At 42.5% G+C, this 18,725-nt stretch overlaps 1 protein-coding gene across 2 annotated transcripts in view; it reads right to left on the bottom strand.

Annotated features, from left to right (window-relative positions):
• Nucleotides 1-12,916, bottom strand: part of Rarb (retinoic acid receptor beta) — a 336,441-nt gene extending 323,525 nt beyond the window's left edge. Inside the window, exon 1 of one of the 2 annotated variants that reach the window (XM_021233505.2) lies at nt 12,468-12,916. In XM_021233505.2, the coding sequence (XP_021089164.1) occupies nt 12,468-12,645 (178 nt within the window). In that variant the 5' untranslated portion in view covers nt 12,646-12,916. The remainder of the gene's footprint in view (nt 1-12,467) is intronic. The other variant, XM_021233504.2, reaches the window with a different exon arrangement.
• Between the last annotated feature and the right edge of the window lie 5,809 nt (nt 12,917-18,725).

Below are 18,725 nucleotides of genomic sequence, written 5' to 3' on the forward strand. Positions count from 1 at the left end.
CTTCCAAGGATTAGATGTGACTCAGTGGGAAAATGCTTGCCTAGCAGGCTCGAGGCCCTGAGTTCAATCCTCACTATTTCAAAAATAAATAAACAGCAGCAACAACAAAAATTGCCCCCCAAAACCCTCCCAAACTTTGTATTAAACACACACGGATGCCCCCAAAAGTATATAACATATACATATAAAAACAAAATATTAAGCAGAAGGGCTATATGGGAGGGTTTAGAGGGAAGGAGGGAAATGATAGTTATGTTATATTCTAAAAAGTAAATAAAGTCATTAAAATAGAATTATTAAAATTTTGATACCTATTAATATTTAATTATAATCATGGAAACTTCTTTTCCGTTTCCATGTCAACATGCTCATCTATCCACCAATGCTTCGAAGTTGGATTTTCATGCTGACAGAAGTCAACTTTTATTAGGAATGAATTCTCCAGTTTCTTTTTTCAGTTATGAACAAGCTTGTGATACTGTCCATACTCTCAGACACACCACACACAAAAACTGGATGCAAACCACAGATCAAAATAGGCAAGTATCTTGAACCTCACTGCAAAACCAATTCACAGAAAAGAAACCTTTACCCTTCTCCACAAGCTGTAGCGGATGTTCTGTAGCTCAGGTGATTTTGGGACCTTTCAAATTTTTGCCTCTTCATAAACAAGACAATTTAAAAATACCACAATTGTATAGATTTTAAATACTGTATTTGAATCATCCCTGCTAGGGTGGAAACTTTAAGGTGTTTTTAATGAGCGATTTATCTCTGCCTCAGTCTTTCTCTGTGTCTGTCTGTCTGTCTGCCTGTGTAAGTGATCGTTTTTGTTTGGGTAAGTACACCAAACACTGGATGATGAACAGACTCACTCATCACTTCTGTACATCTGCCCCTGTGCTCCAGCCCTGGACCACCCGGAAATATCTATTGCTGTCACTTATTGTATTCTTTTACTAAAATATATTATTTTCTAAACAAGCTTCTTTTATTTTAATAGTGTGTTTCCCTGAATATTCAGTTCATTGTCATTTGAGGAAGTGGTGTGATCAGAGAGGCCCCTTTAATCTCCCCACCCTCTCTCTGAAGCCGTCACAAATCCCTGTGGTTCCTCTTGGATGTGCTCCTTTGTAGCTAGTTGTGGATCATCCTGAGGGAGGCTGTGGTCCTTATCTGGGACACAAGGACAAAGAGAGGGATCTAAGTAGACAGGCCTTGACTTCATGCCATCACGGCCTCTGTTGAGAAGGATGTTGCTCAGCTGTGCCTTGCACTAAACTTCACCCAAATAAAGATGAAAGGAGCCCACAGGCTGCTGTGTTCTCTGAGTCTTCATTTTCTGAAGGCACCAATGCCGCATAAAACATATGAAGCAATATGCATGCCTCCCTATTGTTAACCAGTCTTTTCTTATAAGTGACCCAGCCACAAACCTAGCAATGGTTGTAAAACCATTACTCAACAGTTCATAGTAAGATTAGCATTGTCTATGGAGCTTTAGCATACCTGATCATTATTTACCATTGCATTCATTTTTGTTTGTTTTTGTCGAGACAGGGTTTCTCTGTGGCTTTGGAGGCTGTCCTGGAACTAGCTCTCGTAGACCAGGCTGGTCTTGAACTCACAGAGATCTGCCTGTCTCTGCCTCCTGAGTGCTGGGATTAAAGGTGTGTGCCACCAACGCCCGGCTGCATTCATTTTTGAAAGTAGATTTTGTTTATTTGAGGAGTGGGGGAGAGAACGAATGAACTTGCAAGTGTGGAGGTAAGGGGACAACTTGAGAGGGTGAGCACTCTCTCCCTTCTCCCACCACGGGGATCCTAGAGGGGACAACTTGAGAGGGTGAGCACTCTCTCCCTTCTCCCACCACGGGGATCCTAGAGATCATACTCCAGTCATTAGGCTTGCTGGTGAGTGCCTTTACACACTGGGCCTTCTCATCAATACTGGATCTCAACTTAAAGTACAATTTCATTTTCACTAGCAAATAATTCAGTTTACTGAATATACTACTAATTTGCCCTTATCTCCTTGTTGGTACTTGGATGGTTTGTAGGTTTACACTTTGAGTGGCTCTTACTCTAAACATTTCTAACCATGAGGCCTTATGTCCATATAAAGGATGTTTCTATGATTCGACCTACAATCTAGGTCCCTTGGTCTCACATAATCAACCCTAGAAGTATTTCTGGTTATTATACAGATAAAGCTTCTTCCCCACAGTGTGGGTACATGCTTGTCATCCTTCTAACACTTGATACCAGCAGCTTCAGTGGATATAAACAGCTCTTACAAGATCACCTTAATGGACCTTTCTTTGATTGCTAAAGTGTAGCTAATGTGAGGTAGCAGCCTTCTCTTACGACATGAAGAACACAGTCTACTCTTTATAGGAGCTGTATTCTCCATATATGGTTACATTGTCTGGGTTTGTCAGTTATATTTCCATCTGGAGTTCTGTGATTCTTAATTGTTAGTATCTGTATCAAGCCTTAGCCTTTTTCTTCTTAGGGATATATATATATATATATATATATATATATGTATATGTATGTATGTATGTATGTACCAAATAATGTGTTTTTGCCTATGAAATGCATTTAATGCATTTACACTTAAATCCATTTGGCTGTCTAGGCTTAGTTATGCTAACAAGATCAAGGGTGGTCTATGCACATTTGGGTTTACTCTCAGATTCCCTGGGAAAAAGTGGTTGGAACAGAATCAGGCTGAGAGGATCATATTGAGTTTCAGAGAGTCCCATCAGGGCTCACACAAATTCATGCCCTGTGTAATATCGTGACAAAAACAGATATGCTGAATGGCATGTTTTTTTTTCATTATATGGTTATCATTGAAGTGTCCCTTGCTGGTGTGAAATGTCAAGGTTAACTTTTTCCCTTTTAGGTGTCTTCTTTTTGGATTGGTTGATCTTATAGTCATTAAGCAGTTAACATGAGCATAGCTTGGTAGTCATAGAAGCAAAGGCATAATGCCTGAGATACATCCATCATTACAGATATTACCAAAGTCATTTAAACAATAACAGAGATAATTGATCTGCAAGCCATGCAGTCCATAAGTGGGAAAAGCATGGCCTCTGACCCAGTTCTCTGGCTCTGAACATAGACACATTAAATGCATGTGTCTTTCTTGGACATTGTGACAAATAGAAAGTAACAAAGCATGCTATGTTTACTTATGAAAGTGGTCTTCTCTAGTAGCCAAGTATATGACCACACCCTGGATAATTCTGTAATGTGAAAGAATTCATTGTTAGGCTTTGTGCCCCATGTAGATTTAAAGGCTTGTAAGAACATTTATATGGATTTAGAAACCTTTCCCTTTGGAAAGAAAGCTATGTATGACTGTCCTGTGACATGCAAAAGCATGGTTGGAAGTGGCATACTGTGAAAATAGAGCACAGACAAGAACATGGGTGACTATTTTGTGGGGTTCTGTGGTTGTGGCATTGTCAAAAGTAGTTCATGTTATCAGTTGACAAAACTCTTACCTTGTCTTTTAGGACTCCATCATCACACTAGGTTTATAGGGAAGGGGACGTGTAGAGAGTGGGAAGATGGTATTCAAATTCATGGACTGTGCCCAGTGAGGCCATGGTATTCAAGTTCATGGACTGTGCCCAGAGAGGCCAGCCCCTTTTTGCTCATCTGCAAGCTTCTGAAATTTTGCCACCCCATGACTCACATGAATACACTATTGGTTTAACACAGCAGCCCTTTCCAAATGAACACTCTGGATTAGACTGGAAGGTCCTAGATGCAGCAGAGTCTGGGATTCAGTGCTGCCAATGTGGTCACTGGGAAGATAACCACTGCCCTTGTCTTTCAAACAAGCTCACGCTCTGCATTTTAGACCAAGAATTTACATGTGTCCTGAGCATTTGGCAAAAAAAACCTCTCAGCACTAAATTAACAAATGGTCAGTTCTGCAGACTTTAATGATATTAATCTTGATTTATAATATTATGCAAAAGGCACACTGGAGAGGGTAAGATTAAACAGGGAAAGGCTCAGTGAGGCTCTCAATTCAGGGGATTAAACTAGGACTTCATACATGCTGTCACTGAGCTATAGTCCCAGCTGTTAGGCTCAGAAGTTTTAAGTAAGTTTAAAGATATTGAACTATTAGGAAGAGAAGGAGGGAGAGAAAGAATAAAAAAGAAGAGAAGGATGAGAACAAGGAGAAGAAAGAGAAGGAGGAGGATGAGAACAGAAGTGAAACAGGTTTTCCAAATGTGGAGAAGTAACAGGTGTATATGTACAAGGCAGAATGTACAAGTATACAGAATCAATTGCACAACAAAATTTATCTAAGAATGAAGGTCAAGGACAAGGTCAAGAGCTAGATAAAGGCATCATTAAATTTGCCTGTTTAATGGAAGAAAGGCTACTGAGAATGCCAAACATGAGGATGTTAGACAGTCAAGTATACAGTTAGCTTACAAATCCTTGTACAGGACTGTCAGGGATGCCTGACTGAAGGCTATTCAAAAACAAAAACCAACTGAATATGATAGTGACAAGATCAGTGCTCCAATAATCCCCATGACTCAAACGTGAATATGAATTTGGAATATGCAAGATACTGTTGGGGACTGTGAATACAGTGTGGAATCCATGGGAACCTACTAGAACTTCTGGAAGGAGGCTTTAAAATCAAGGGTAATGTAAATATTTTATAGAACATGGGTGGGGCCAAGAAGGGGTTTGGGAGTTTCTACTCAATGATAAGACAAAAAGAATGAGCGGAAAAGAAAGTCTTATTAAAGCAGATGATAAGACATGTGACCACAGCCTTGAGCTTGCCCAATCAAGAGACATCGGCTCTACAGCTAAGGGGGAAAGACCACATTCCCCAAACACTGCTCAGCAGCTCAAGTAAAGAGGACACAGGAAATATCACTACAATGATGAAACTATGAGAAACAAAATGGATATATTTCAGTAGGAAATGATAAAGAACAAGCAGCCTTTTCCTTTCTCAGTGGCAGAAGTTATCATTCTCAGACTTTCTTCTGAGAGTTGCCATCTGCAAATATAGAGAGCAGCTGCTGGGAATAGCTTGCCACACCTCTCAGCAGCTCTACAAGTGGCCAGAGGTCTTGAGAGTTCTTTGACCGTGACAATATAGCTGTGGTCTGCACAATGTCACTAGATCTGTGTCAAACATGTCCTGCATGCAGACACAGCCATCAGCACTCATTCCAGTAAGCATGATCCACTTTGATCATCTGTTTAGATTCTATTTGCATATAAGGCATGTTTAAAGGAACTGGAGGTTAGGACAGCCACATCTTCCTGAGAAGCACAATTCAATCCATGGTAATCTTTTGTTGTTGTTTTTTCCAGACAGGGTTTCTCTACGTAGCTTTGAAGCCTGTCCTGCTGTCCTGGAACTTACTCTTTGGATTAGGCTGGTTTCAAATGCACAGATATCTGCCTGCCTCTGCCTCCCGGGTGCTAGATTAAAGGCATACACCAGCATTCCCGGGATCAATCCATGATGATCTTAGCATTCTTCTAAGGTTTCTCACTGGAACTAGAATCCAACATGACACTCACAGGTGAGAATCAGCCACTCTGATAGACACAGAAAACTCCAACAGAGAAACAAGTCCCTGGTATAAATTCCTGTAACATGTGTGCTAAGCTAAACTAGCGTGGGGCAGTGACTGCCCCTTTACAGTGGTCACTGGCTACACATCGAAACTTGGAAGAAGTGATGAATGACTCCTTTGTAACCAGCTCAGTGTCTAAAATAGTAACTTAGAACACTTTCTCTTTGGGTGGGAGCTCTTGCCCTTACAGACCTCACCGCTTGCTGCTGGCTTGCTGGAGCCACTGGCTTTAATGCTGTGAGCTTTTGCATGTCTGATCCACTTATCATCTCCCTTGCTCTTCCTTCCACAGCTATAGTATCTGCCTTCCAGGTACACTGACACTGTTGTTTTTCAGTGATTCAATCATGTACTCATTCCATCGTTCCCCAAGATTTTCACTTAGTGTTTCTTTTTCTAACATGGTATATACTACAGTTTCAAAATAAAAGTAACAAGAAACATACGCTATACTAATGTTCCAAAATAAAAGCAGTATAGGCACCAACACCTACATGAATGATTTCAAAGAAGTCACTATAATGCCCCGACTGCAACAAAAGGGAATGAAAAGAGAGCAACTATATCCTTGGTTAGTTCAATGTGGCAAGGATCAGTATCGTAGTTAGGGTTGCTACTGCTACGATGAAATCCAAAAGCAAGTTGGGGAGGGAAGGGTCTATTTGGCTTACACTTCCACATCTTAGTCTATCACTGAAGGAAGTCAGGGCAGAAACTTGGAGGCAGGATCTGATGCAGAGGACACAAAGGGGTGCTGCTTACTGGCTTACTCCACATGTCTTGCTCAGACTGCTTCCCTATAGAAGCTAGGGCTGCCAGTCTTGGGATGGTACCACTCACAATGGACTGGATACACCCACATCAATCACTAATTAAGAAAATTCCCTATAGGATTTGCTACAGTTGAACTTATGGAGACATTTTCTTAGTTAAGGCTTCATCAATTCCAGCACACTAAAGCACTATGTAGCTTTGGCTACATAGTGAGACTCTTTCTATAAAAACAATACATATATAAATAAATCTGTTTATATTATCCACATCAAACATGGAGCTATGAAGACAAACCTGGTCTTGATTAGAGCAAGAGTGTGAGATGAAATTGTTTCCAACTCAGCCGGACAATGGTAAGTTCGATACCAGCCTGGTCTACAAGAGGTAGTTCCAGGACAGCCTCGAAAACCACAGAGAAACCATGCCTTGAAACGCCCCCCCCAAAAAAAACAAACAAAAAATGTTTCCGACTCTGATGACTGAAGAACTGGAGGAAACTTGGCTGCCTGGGTCTGTTTTCTTCTACTTTCCTGTGGATGGATAGGGGTGTGCTATGTAGTACATTGAATAAATAAGTATTTAGTATGCATTATCCTTTCCAAATTTAAGTAAAAGAGAAGCAAGACAGTCAGTGGGACTATCTTGCTGGGTTTGGATGGCTTCACGTCCTTGGAGGTCACCATTAGTGTTCAGATTCAGGCACAATTAGGCTCATTTCCTCTCCCTTTATCCTTGTTTACCTGCTGCTTTACTCTCTCTCCGCATTTTATTTTTTAATTTTGTCTTTTAACTGGCACACAATATTTGTACTTTTTATGACATACATCATGATGCTTTGATTTGTGTATATATTGTGCAATGATTAACCCAGGGAGGGAATCTACACCTCCACATCACATTAAACTTGTTGCTGTTGTTGTCGAATGGTGATGCATTCCAAATCCTCTCTCTACCTATTCCTCAAGAAAGTCCATTCCCAAGGTCAGCCATTTCCTCAGTGGCTTGAATAAAGTTCCTCCTTGCTAAAAAGGCAAGAGAAACTTGTGGCGCTTTCATGAGCATGTTTGCCTATTAGCTTTGTCAAGGTCAATGCTTCTTCAGCCCAAGATCTCAAGTCACACCCCAGCTCACATGCCTCCTTTCTCCCATTTAATCCTATGTGTAAGTGCTGAGTATAAAAGGTGCATTCTTTTTCAATGCATTCACTGGAAAAACTATCCCAATTCACCCTCAGATCACGTCCTGCCTGCCCCTCCTGCTGCTGCTGACTCTAGGCATCTTCTTTGAGACCTGAACCCCAGCAAAGCAGGTGAAATAGAAAAATAATCCTTTGGTTTCAATTTCGCATGCATGTCTTCTTGATCTCTTTGGGGGTAAAGTTCAAGCTCTACCAGGAGTCCAGCTCCTCACCAGAACAATGATAAGGACCATATGCCAATCCTATCTGGGATCTGGGAAATAGACACTAAGATGCCTTTAGTTTGGGGGGAGACACTAAAGTATTGAATACCTGTCTACTTGTGAGGAGCAAAATATTACAGAATGCACATGCTGCTCCAGTCTGCAGGAAATCAGTGGTTCCCTCATGTCAAAGAGTACAGTGTGCTCTCCCAAACACAGAAGCAAAGCTTCTGACTGCCACAGTTAGCAACTGAACTAAATGAAATGGGCAAAAAGGTTACCACTGACCCACAAGTTCTCCACAAATTTCTTTGATCTTGTTTTTATTAGGTTTAACACCGTGAAGACCACACGGATGTGGACCACGATGTAAGTGTAGTGGTGTGTCACTCCCCTGACACCTAACTTGATTCCTTTTGTGTGTGTCTACTGTGTAAATTCAGGGGAAATGTGACTCAACAGAAAGAAAATAAGATTAGGGCAAAGGGCACCAGACTACTGAATCAACAAGTGAGGTTTAGTCTATCTGTGTGCATGTATTTCAGACAGGATCGGGACCTCTGGGACAACTACCCGTAGACACTGGTGAAAAGCTTGCAGTCTAACTCAGCTGTATACTGTTTTCAGACAAGCCAGGTGACAAGGCTCCTGTTAGTCTAAGCCTCCCTTTGTGTCCTGTCATGGCTAATTTTAAGAAGTGTCTATCTTCCTGGAGGGCTGGGGACAGCACTTTCAAGAAAGAACTCTCATTAGAAGGTCCTGGAACTAAACAGATCATTTTGAAAGATACTCAGCCAAAATTCTTAGTAACATTTTCCAGCTTGAACACCATATAAAAGAGCACACGGGCACCATAAAACAGAACAAGCAGCCATGAACGGACAGAAAGCAACACAGACAGATAGCTGTCCAACTTTCACAGCATGCCTGGAATCCAGCTTGTGAGTATAGCCTGGCAGCCCACAACTCTCCTCCCACTGGAAGGCTACCCCTGACCCCCACCCCCGCCCCATGCTATGGCACCCTCACCAGGGGTTTCCTCCAACTCTCCTGTCAGCTGATTCCCTAGTCTTCTGTGGAACTAAAGAACTTTCAGAATCCCCTACCATCTATCATCTCCAAGGAACCCATGGCTAGCATGGAAGGAGATGCCTGTGTGTCCCAGAGGACCATCCAAAGGTTAGGCTGGCCTCACCGTCTGACACACTGGGAAAGGCATGCACTTTGTTGCTCCAAGATCTGGAATTGGACTCCAGCTCTAACTAGCATTTAAGCTGTGGGCTGTCCTCCCTAAGCTTCATGGTGTTTATCTGTAAAATGGCACTTCTACTCATTGCCTGACAGCCATGCCGGGGTGCTATTAGAAGTACTGGGGCCGACACAGATTGGCCCATGAGGTGCTGAATGCTTGGTGATTTTCCTCCTTATGTGTGTGTGCTCCCTTTATCGTGTTCTCTGTGTTCTAAACTTACAGGGCTCCATGATGTAAGAACTGTCAGAATGCAAGACAACAACATACTATGTCAAGGACATTGCTAAAAATCGAGGTCTTACTATGTACATCAAGCTGGACTTGATTTCTCAATCCTCCTGCCTCAGTCTCCCAAGTATTGTTGACTAGGAGCATGTCACCGCAGCCCGAGAAGAACACTCGTAGGTGCAACAACCAGGACAGAGTAGCACAGACAGTAGTTCAGCACAGCTCACGCTCTGGAGTAGGAGGCACGTGTGCGAGTGTGACCAGGAAGCCACGGAAGGAAGGTGTTCTTATTTACTTTTGGGAAGGAAGGTGTTCTTATTTGCTTTTGGGAAGGAAGGTGTTCTTATTCGCTTTTGAGATGGAAGGTTCTGGAGTCTCCACAATCCCACACTGCTGGCAAGAGTCTCATTTCTGGGGCCGGGCAATGTATTCCTCCTGACTGAGCAGCAGACACAGATGTAAACAGAGTGTCACAGACATGTCAACAAGTCCCCGTGCATCAGCCGCCAGCCGCTCACTCCATTCTGCTGTACATTTGCTGCCCTGCCACCCAAGTATGTGGATTGTTACACACTGAGAATTCAAGGCACTTGGATATCTCTTTAATTAATTTTAGGATATAAATAAAAGTTTATACTTAGTTTTTAGCCAGAGTAAAGTTGTTGGGTACCTCTTAAGATCTCACTCCTCATTTAGGATCTAAGGCACAGATTTTTATAATACCATCTCCTCCCCTTCTCTCCCTTTCCCCCCTCTTTCCTTCCCTTCACCTACCTCTCTGTGAGACAGAGGCCTGCTATGTAGCCCTAGCTGGTTTGAGACTCACTATTTATATCAGGCTACTAGCCTCAAACACACAGATCTGAGTATCTCTGCCTCCCAAGTGCTTGGAGAGCACTTTCTCCTTGCATGCATGTTATATATACATACAAGCAGGCAATCACTCATACACACAGAAATGCCCTAATGAACTTCACCTCAGCAACTTTCACTTGATTTGGCTGTAGAAGAAAGAAAGGAAGGAAGGAAGGAAGAAAGAATGAAAGAAAGAAAGAAAGAAAGAAGGAAGGAAGGAAGGAAGGAAGGAAGGAAGGAAAGAAAGAAAGAAAGAAAGAAAGAAAGAAAGAAAGAAAGAAAGAAAGAAAGAAAGAAAGAATAAACAAGGGACTGACAGGGGCAAGAGGGAAGGCAGATTTGAAGATTCCAGCCTGAACCTCCTTAACCTGCCCTTACTCCAGCCACTTTTCAAGGCTCAGTCATTCAGTACCTTCCTGAAGGCTTTTTGAAAACAAAACAATCCAAAAAAATCTGCCAGCTATTAAGTGTTTTGTTTCCTTGAACTTCAAAGGATTATCTTGCAAAGGTTGAATCCTATGCGCAACTTCCAGCACCTCTTCAAGCTTGTTCTAGAAAATTCAGTTCCAATGTGGCCCCAGCAAATAGCAACAGCATCTTGTGTGTGTTATTAGTGTGTGTGTTATTAGTAGATATGGCATGTCTCAGCTCATACAGGGACAGAGAGAGATGGAGCCACCAACAGACTGAGGGGAGGTTAGATCTAGGATGGCCTGACTCATTTTTCCACGTCGTGTCTCCCCAGCAGAGTCAGTATACCTGATCCATAAGGAGAGCAATATTAGATGATTTGTGGGCTACAGAATCTTACTAAGTACCAAACCTACTCTGGGCAATATGTGAACATGACCTTTTTGCATGTCATTTATAAAATGGAGGTAATTAGGGTTTAACCACAGCCAAGCCCATCTCTATAGAACACTCCAGCCCCAGCCCAGAGGTATCATGGGAAATGGAGCAGAACTACCTGTCCAGTGATACACATCACTGTGCAATACCAATTGCCCCCCTCCATATAACATATATTCACTGAACTTTCCTCAAAACCAGAACCCGAAGTAGCCTGAAGTTGTTGGCTTGGGGACTTCAGGCAGCCTGAGAGAATCTAATCTGCTATATTTGATCCTAGGACAGGAACACTATTTTCTTAATTTCTCAGTCACATCAATGGAATTCACTTCCAGAGTGACAGCAGAAACCTGCTGGGATGTGCTGTGTGTCAGCCTAAAAGACGCTTGCTGAATATTTCTAAGACTTTCATGGTCTTGCACTGAGGCCAGGAACCTAAACCATGGGGGGATGAATTACAATTGGGTTATTCCAAGATGGAAACAAGTCAGAATTTAGCAGGCATGATCCTTCTGTGGTGGTGATCCACATCCCTGTCACCAAATCCCAACTGTCTGTCATTCACCCCCTGCTGACTGTAGTGGCCCCATCTCTACTGCTGAATGACTCCTTAGGTGGAACAGGCTCCCCCTACTGTGAGTGAGGAAGGTAGGAGGGAAAGTTGAGCACCATGAACACATCACAAAACAAAGTTAAGGCAGTTCTTCAAATGACAAACTTTTTACAGCCACACCAGTATTTACAGGGAGTTGCTAAGAGCAGCGAGGCATGAAGCATCAAGAGGGAGGGCTACACCGAGCTCTAGCTGATTCCTAGCAGGAAGAATGAACAGGAAACACCACCAATGTCTGCCACACCAGAGGAACCAGCACACCTTCAACCTCCACGTAACAACAGACTTCCCCAAAGTTAGACAAGCTCATTGGTGTCACAGCTCTGACTTCTGACTCTTTAAAACCATGTACCATGTACCATATAGGCTTGAGGAATTCTCAGAATCTCTTTCCTGTCTCATAGCACTTTTTACGCACCAGATAAGAAATGATCTTGGGTTAGAAGCAACTCAGCACAGAACCCAAAGTTGTCAGGGACACAGGAAACCATCTGACAGGAGTTGACAGCAGGGGTCTGGGAACTAAGGACTCCAGGTAGCATCGGTAACACAATGCCCAAGAGAAAAACCACACGAGATAGACTCCAGTATCAGGAGAACCAGTGGCAGTTTTGTCTCTCGCTTCAAAGTTCGTGTTCTGGTACTCAGTGTCTTCAGGGATCTCAGCCTCTTCTGAGACCAGCTTTACGCACTTTATAAAACAGAGCAAGTGGCTTCAGGTCAAATCACATTTCACCATCACCGCACTTATTACTTCCCACACCATTTCAGGTAGAATTCTAGCCTGAGAGAAACTCACAAAATGGAAGTGAGCCCGTCTACCACACCGTTTCCGGACCCTCAGTACTTACTGGCTGGAGAGGGAGTGCTGCATCCACTAGGAGGTGGGTGGCCATGCAGACCGTGGAGCGGAGGAAGGGAGAGTCCTCCGATGACAGGGGGGAACAGCAATGGGTAGGGTGCCGCCGGGTAGTGAGTCATGTGTCCACGCACTGCCGGGACTGGGCATGCGTGGCTGCTGGTGCTCATGCTTCAAGCTTCAGTGAAGGACAGGTGCCCCGGGGCGGGCACACATCACTACAGGTCCGAGCACATAGGAGGAGGCAGATGTGGGCACAGCGAGGCTGAACAAGGCCCTGGCCAAAGCACGAGGGTTTACCTGCGGGTCTGGCTTCCTCCCAGCAGGCTCTCTTGGCCTCCCATTTTGCTTTGTGGATGAAAATAAGGATGCTGATGCTGGTCGGCTGCTCAGCTTAGGGTTCAGAAGCACCGAGCCCCTTCAGATCCCAGGGCTGTTAATCCTGTAAGAAAACAAGCAAAATAAGCCAATGCAGCACCAATCGAAGGTATTTCTCACTTTATCAAGTTATTGTGCAAAACATATACTAATAATTCAGATCTCCAATTCCTTCTTGGTCTCATACGTTTTCTATTCTGTGGTTTGATTTTTCTCAAATTGAAGCACTATAGTATAGGCTAAAACATCTACAGATAATTTATCATAATTGATCCTCCTCTATTAAACTACAAATTCCACTCTGAACTCTGTCCCCTGTAGTACAATTCTCTTTGTCTTTTGTTACTCCATGGCCATGGGGGAGCATTTATTTTCCTGTCCCTATGGTCACAGTGTTTGTCTTGTTTGCATCTATGCTTCAGACTCTTAGAATAGCGCCTGAGGATGATCAGGCATCCGGTAAACATTTGCTGAACAAATAAAATCTTGTTCTTTAGGGAAATTGCTTGTTTGATGCAGTGTAGTCTATGTGCCACCAAGTCATTTGGAATGGCACACCAATAAGAAAATACAACTGCAGGAGAAAACTCTGCTTTGATGTGAAGAGAGCTAAGGTACTCAGTGGGACTTTTTAGATCAGTTTCTTGTTAACATGCCTACAAGAACAATACCAAGGTAAATAACACTAAGGATGTTTGATGAAGTCACAGGAAGTTGTATTAATCCATGTTTATCTAAATTACATATGAAGTAATGCCACTTGGGGGTGACAATGCTTCCCCAAGGGCCATAGACTATCTAGCAAAATACTCCAGCACCAGGCATGAGAAACCTTCTTTTGAGTTGTTGATCAGGAAAGGCCAAGATATTAAAAAAAATACAGACAATTGCCACTGTCTTTGGTTGCTGACCAGATTTTTAAGATAAGTTCTGACTGCTGAAGACAACTCACACTTAAAACACAAGATTTTGAGGACTAAAGCTGGAATTGTCTGGCAAGTCTCATGACAGAGGATCAGCTCTCATAGTACTAGAAAGGGTCGTGCAAGTTGTCAAGAGAGAAAAGCGATCAATACTCTTACTCATACGTGACATTTACAAACCACAATGATCAACATGACAAGAAATCCTCACAAGTGCATCAGCAGCATGAATAACTTGGGGGTAACCAACAGTTGTATAATGGGACTTAAGGCTCATTCAATGCGACAGAATTCATAAATGTTAACTATAAACACAGCCAACTACCTAGGAGAGAAGCTACTACTGCCATTTTCCTAAATCTGTATCCTTTCTAGCTGCATTCTAAATATGGATCCTTAGACCTACAGATAAGAGGAGCTGTCCTTCCTCATCAGTGAAGCTTCCTTTGGCAGAAGACAGAGTATTACAGAAATCCACAACTGTTCAAAAATGCAGAGAACAACTGGCCATACTCTACCTTACCGAAGCCTAACTAACACACCTGCAACACCCTTCCATCTAACACTCGGGGGACCTTCAAAGTAGGGGCACAAAGACTGGAAGAACAAGAGGACAAGGAAGCCTGCTGTGAGATTATCTTATATACAGGACAGGGAAGCAAGAAAGATGAAATCTCCTGGTTGCCTAAACAAGACCTGCACAATGAAAATATCTAATTAACATGCCAACAGGGATTAGGGAAATCTCACAAGGCTACACCCCTTGCTGAAGAGCTACAACAATTAATGATTGCTCAGAGTCAGGATTGGTCTTCTCCAGGGATGTGCCATCTAATTATCCAATACCAGGTGGATGGTCAGCCTTAGAAACATATGGATGTAATCAACACTGAATGGACTCATCAGGTTGTATTTGTAAATTCACATGTATGTATATAGAAAAAAATCCATGATGTAATTATTTTTAATGTATGTATATACTGTTCCCTAAGTTCTATGTTGTATTCATCTATTAAACATGGATTGCTTAATATAAATCATCAGTCCATTAACTCATCTCTATCCATCCATCTCTTCTTTTCTTCATCTATGCATCTAACTAGTCCTCCCTCAATCTACCCACTGATTTATTCATCCATCACTCTATCCCTCCACTCTCCAAGACTCATTACTATTTCCTTTCCCCCATCCTTCAGTGTGAATGATGAACCACTGCCTGTCTGCCCACTCACTCATCCATCAGTCTAAGATAACTGTTGTGTGTCAGGAATGAGTGTAGACACTGAAGATGTGTACCATGGTTCTTGGACTCATGGAGGATGTACAACCCTGATGGGAATTATGGAAGCCTCTACAAAGGGTATGCCTTGAGTTCTCTATCTAGGATTCCTCAAGAGTGAAGATGGGAGAAGCCTCTCCTTAGCTCTTGGTACTGACTATATACTTCACATTGTTACCTTTGCCATGGTAACTACATCCAGCTGGAGCTTTCAAACTTTGAAGTCCACTGGCTGACAAGCTCTGAACTCAGACACTGATTGCTTCAAATAAAGTGATGAGTTGTACAGAGAAGGAATCTAGGGCCAGATGGCCAGGCTCAGTCATGACTCTGGACTTGGGGGAAATTATCTCACTTCTCAATATACTATGCTTTTTAAAAAGTGTAAATTTGCTTTAGTGGATCATGGAGAAGATGAAACGGGATCCTGCTGCAGAAGAACAATGCCTGGTATACAGTTAACACTTGGTGAAGGTTCTCTTTAAACAGGTGAAGGTTCACTTGAAGCATTTCTCATTAAGTAATGTTCTGAGAACAAGCTTGCTGGGAAAGACCAGAAGTTTCAGGCAGGGGGTGAAGCAGAATACATCATAGCAGTCTTGGGGAGAAAATTTGATGACTCAAATTCGGGTCAGATAATTGAAGAAGAGAAATGTGGGGTGTGGACAAAGGGGAACAGTTTCTCGTGCAGCTTCCTGAGCACTTAGGGTTCCTAAGATGTCCTAACGCAAGCTGTGTGTCTTCACCACATGCCAGGTGCCTGAGGCATGAGCCCATGACTTTGAGTCTGAGAAATCTCACAGGGCTGTGGGGACCAGTCCCACTTTGTGGACAAGCTGTGGAGTCTACATGGCTTTACACATCTACCCCCACAACACACATCTGTGACAGAACCAGACTTAAAACTGGTTTGACTAGTGCTGCCTCCTCTGCTCCCTCTGCCCCAGGAGAGCTAGCATACTTAGTCAGTTGTCTGCCACACCAATTGCCACCCACAAAGGAAAGAATCCATGTATGGGTGAGACATTAGCTTCGGTCCTCGCTAAGACGCCATCCACCTGAGCCTTCCTTCAGACCTTGGCCAACAAGGTCCACACGGAAAGTCCAGGTTCTTTAGGTCTTACTACTCCCTGTACCTTAAAAAGGAGACAGTGTTTCCATTCGGTTTATGAACATTAACCCTAAAATAATGCCTCACTCAAAACATCAGTCTCTTGAAATCTCAGGCTGCATGAAAAGAAAGAGTGGGCTGCACATTACTTCAGCAGAGGTAAATGCTTCGGGTATTTTCTTTTCTCCAAAGCATACTCAGTACCACATATTTAATACTCTTATTTTGTAGTTTGTAGCAAATTAATTAGAAAATAAAACAATGCCACTTAGTATTTGCTGCATTTCCAGTCAATCTGATTTTGAAATCTCAGACAAAGCTTAGCATTGTTGCAATGGCCTTTTCTCTCTCCATCTGACAAACTAGCTCATTAACTGCAAGAGCTGACAGTTTAGCAAACTCGCCCCCGCAGGGCACACTTCTCTGGTTTTTTTTAAAGCTGTCTTTTTTTTTAAAATATATATATACCAACCAGGGACTGTAGCTCCCCACAAATAATCTCCTCTTTCTCCTTGCTTTCAAATCCTAAAGATCACCAACTTCTTGTGTGCCTGGACAGCACACTAGAAACCCTAAGAATAAACAAATAAAACAGTGCCAACAGCAGAATGACTTATGCTAATAAGAGGTAAAGGAAGCAATTCTGGTTGGAAAAGTCTCGCTTGTTGGTGAGCTGTGTGGGAAGTCCCAGCCTGTCCACATGTGTGACTGATTAAGCGATTCCTGGAAGCAAATGTCCTTTGTTTCAGACTTGTGGAGACAGAGATGGTCACTGGTATTAGGAAGCCCTTTCCCTTCATGCCTGACTTCAGTCTGGGCTCATTTGGGCTCTCTCCTTCCCCACCTGAGGCAAAGCATAAATGAACAGGATGAGGAGGAGAAAAAGTGAGATGGGCTGAGAGGTCTCAGGTCCACCACCCACGGATGGTGTCAATTTTAACATCCATGAAATAGCCAGGAGAAAAGAGGGGGGTGGAGGGGATTTAGTACAAATCCAAACTCTGACATCCGGAAAACAATATTTGCTAAAACAAAGTCGCCGAACAACATTTTAAAAACATTTTTTAAAACAAAGAAGAGAATATTAAGTCTTTATTTTCCAAATTTTAACTGTTTTACTGCTATCTAATCTTCCACAAATCATCTGGCAGGGAGAAACAAGTTTACCTCCAGTCTGTATGATAACACGTGCATGTGTAGTGACAGGCTTTACCATCTTAACATGCATGCTGCATCTGTGACCTCTTTTCATTAATTTTCCTGGCTACTTTATTGTCAACTAGACACAAGTTAAAATTTTCTAAGAAGCTGTAATCACAATTGAGGAAAAGCTTCCATAAGACTAGCCTATAGGCAATCCTGTAGGACTTTTCTTAATTAATGATTGATGTGGGTTAGTCTAGCCCATTGTGGGTGGGGCTGATGGGAAAAGTCCTTCTTTGTATGTTTGTCTTATTAGTTGATAAACAAACACTGTTGGCCAATAGGGAAGCAAGATAGGTGGGACTAGGGGTTGATAAGGATTCTGGAAATGTAGTAAAAGAGTTGCCATGTGATCCTGAGAAGAGAGGACACCTGAGGCTGGCATCTTAGGTAAGATAAGTCCTTGTAAAAATATATAGATTAGTAGTTAAGGGTTAATAATTAAGTCAGAGTTAAACATTAAGAAACCACGGCCAAAGGCCAACAGCTTTATAATTGATAGAGTGTCTTGTGTGTTATTTGGGTTTGATGCAACACTGGGACCAGGCAGGTGGGAAGAGTTATCATAACATGAGGCCATCCCTAAGAAGGTGGTCCTGGGGTATATGAGAAAGCAGGCTGAGAAGGCCAGTAAGTAGCACCCCACCATGGCCTCTGCTTCAGTTGCTGTCCTGTCTTCCCTGAATGATGAACTGTGATGGGGTCATGTAAGCTGGAATAAGCCCTCATGGTCATGGTGTTTATGACAGCAAGGGAAGCCTCAACTCAGACAGTAATGAATGTAGCATGCTTCCTCCAGTCTTATTAATACTTTTGCTACATTGAATTGTTTTAAATGACAGTAGTCATCTCTTGTTTCTTTTCTCTTATCAAAGGTTTGTTTTATGCTCATTTTTACTTAAAGTTACATATACATTTCCATACTTTAGACTTCTCACCATTTAAACTACATCTTTTAAGACAATATTTACACATGATGTTTTAAAATCAAGCAGTTCCTTTAGACAAATGGGTCTCCGAGTGTGTCCCTGGGTTGGTAGTCTTAACAGTCCACTGGACATTTGTTGAAACTGGCAAAGTCAGATGGAGATAGAGAAAAAAATCATCTTGAGTGAGGTAACTCAGACCTCAAAAGACAAATACAGTATGTATTCACTTCAATGTGGATGTTAGCTGCTAAGTCTTGGGCAAACAGGCTACAAGCCATATAATCATAGAGTTTAGGTCTAGAGTAAAGGAATAGGGATAGCATTGAATTATCCTAGGAAGGGGAAATAGAGAGTTATGGATGGATTGGAGGGGGATTATTGTTCGTGATACTGGAAGCTACACCGATCGCTACCAAAGCAGAAAGGT

The sequence above is a fragment of the Mesocricetus auratus genome, unplaced genomic scaffold (assembly GCF_017639785.1).
Source record: "Mesocricetus auratus isolate SY011 unplaced genomic scaffold, BCM_Maur_2.0 Super-Scaffold_100006, whole genome shotgun sequence".
Lineage (NCBI taxonomy): Eukaryota > Metazoa > Chordata > Mammalia > Rodentia > Cricetidae > Mesocricetus > Mesocricetus auratus.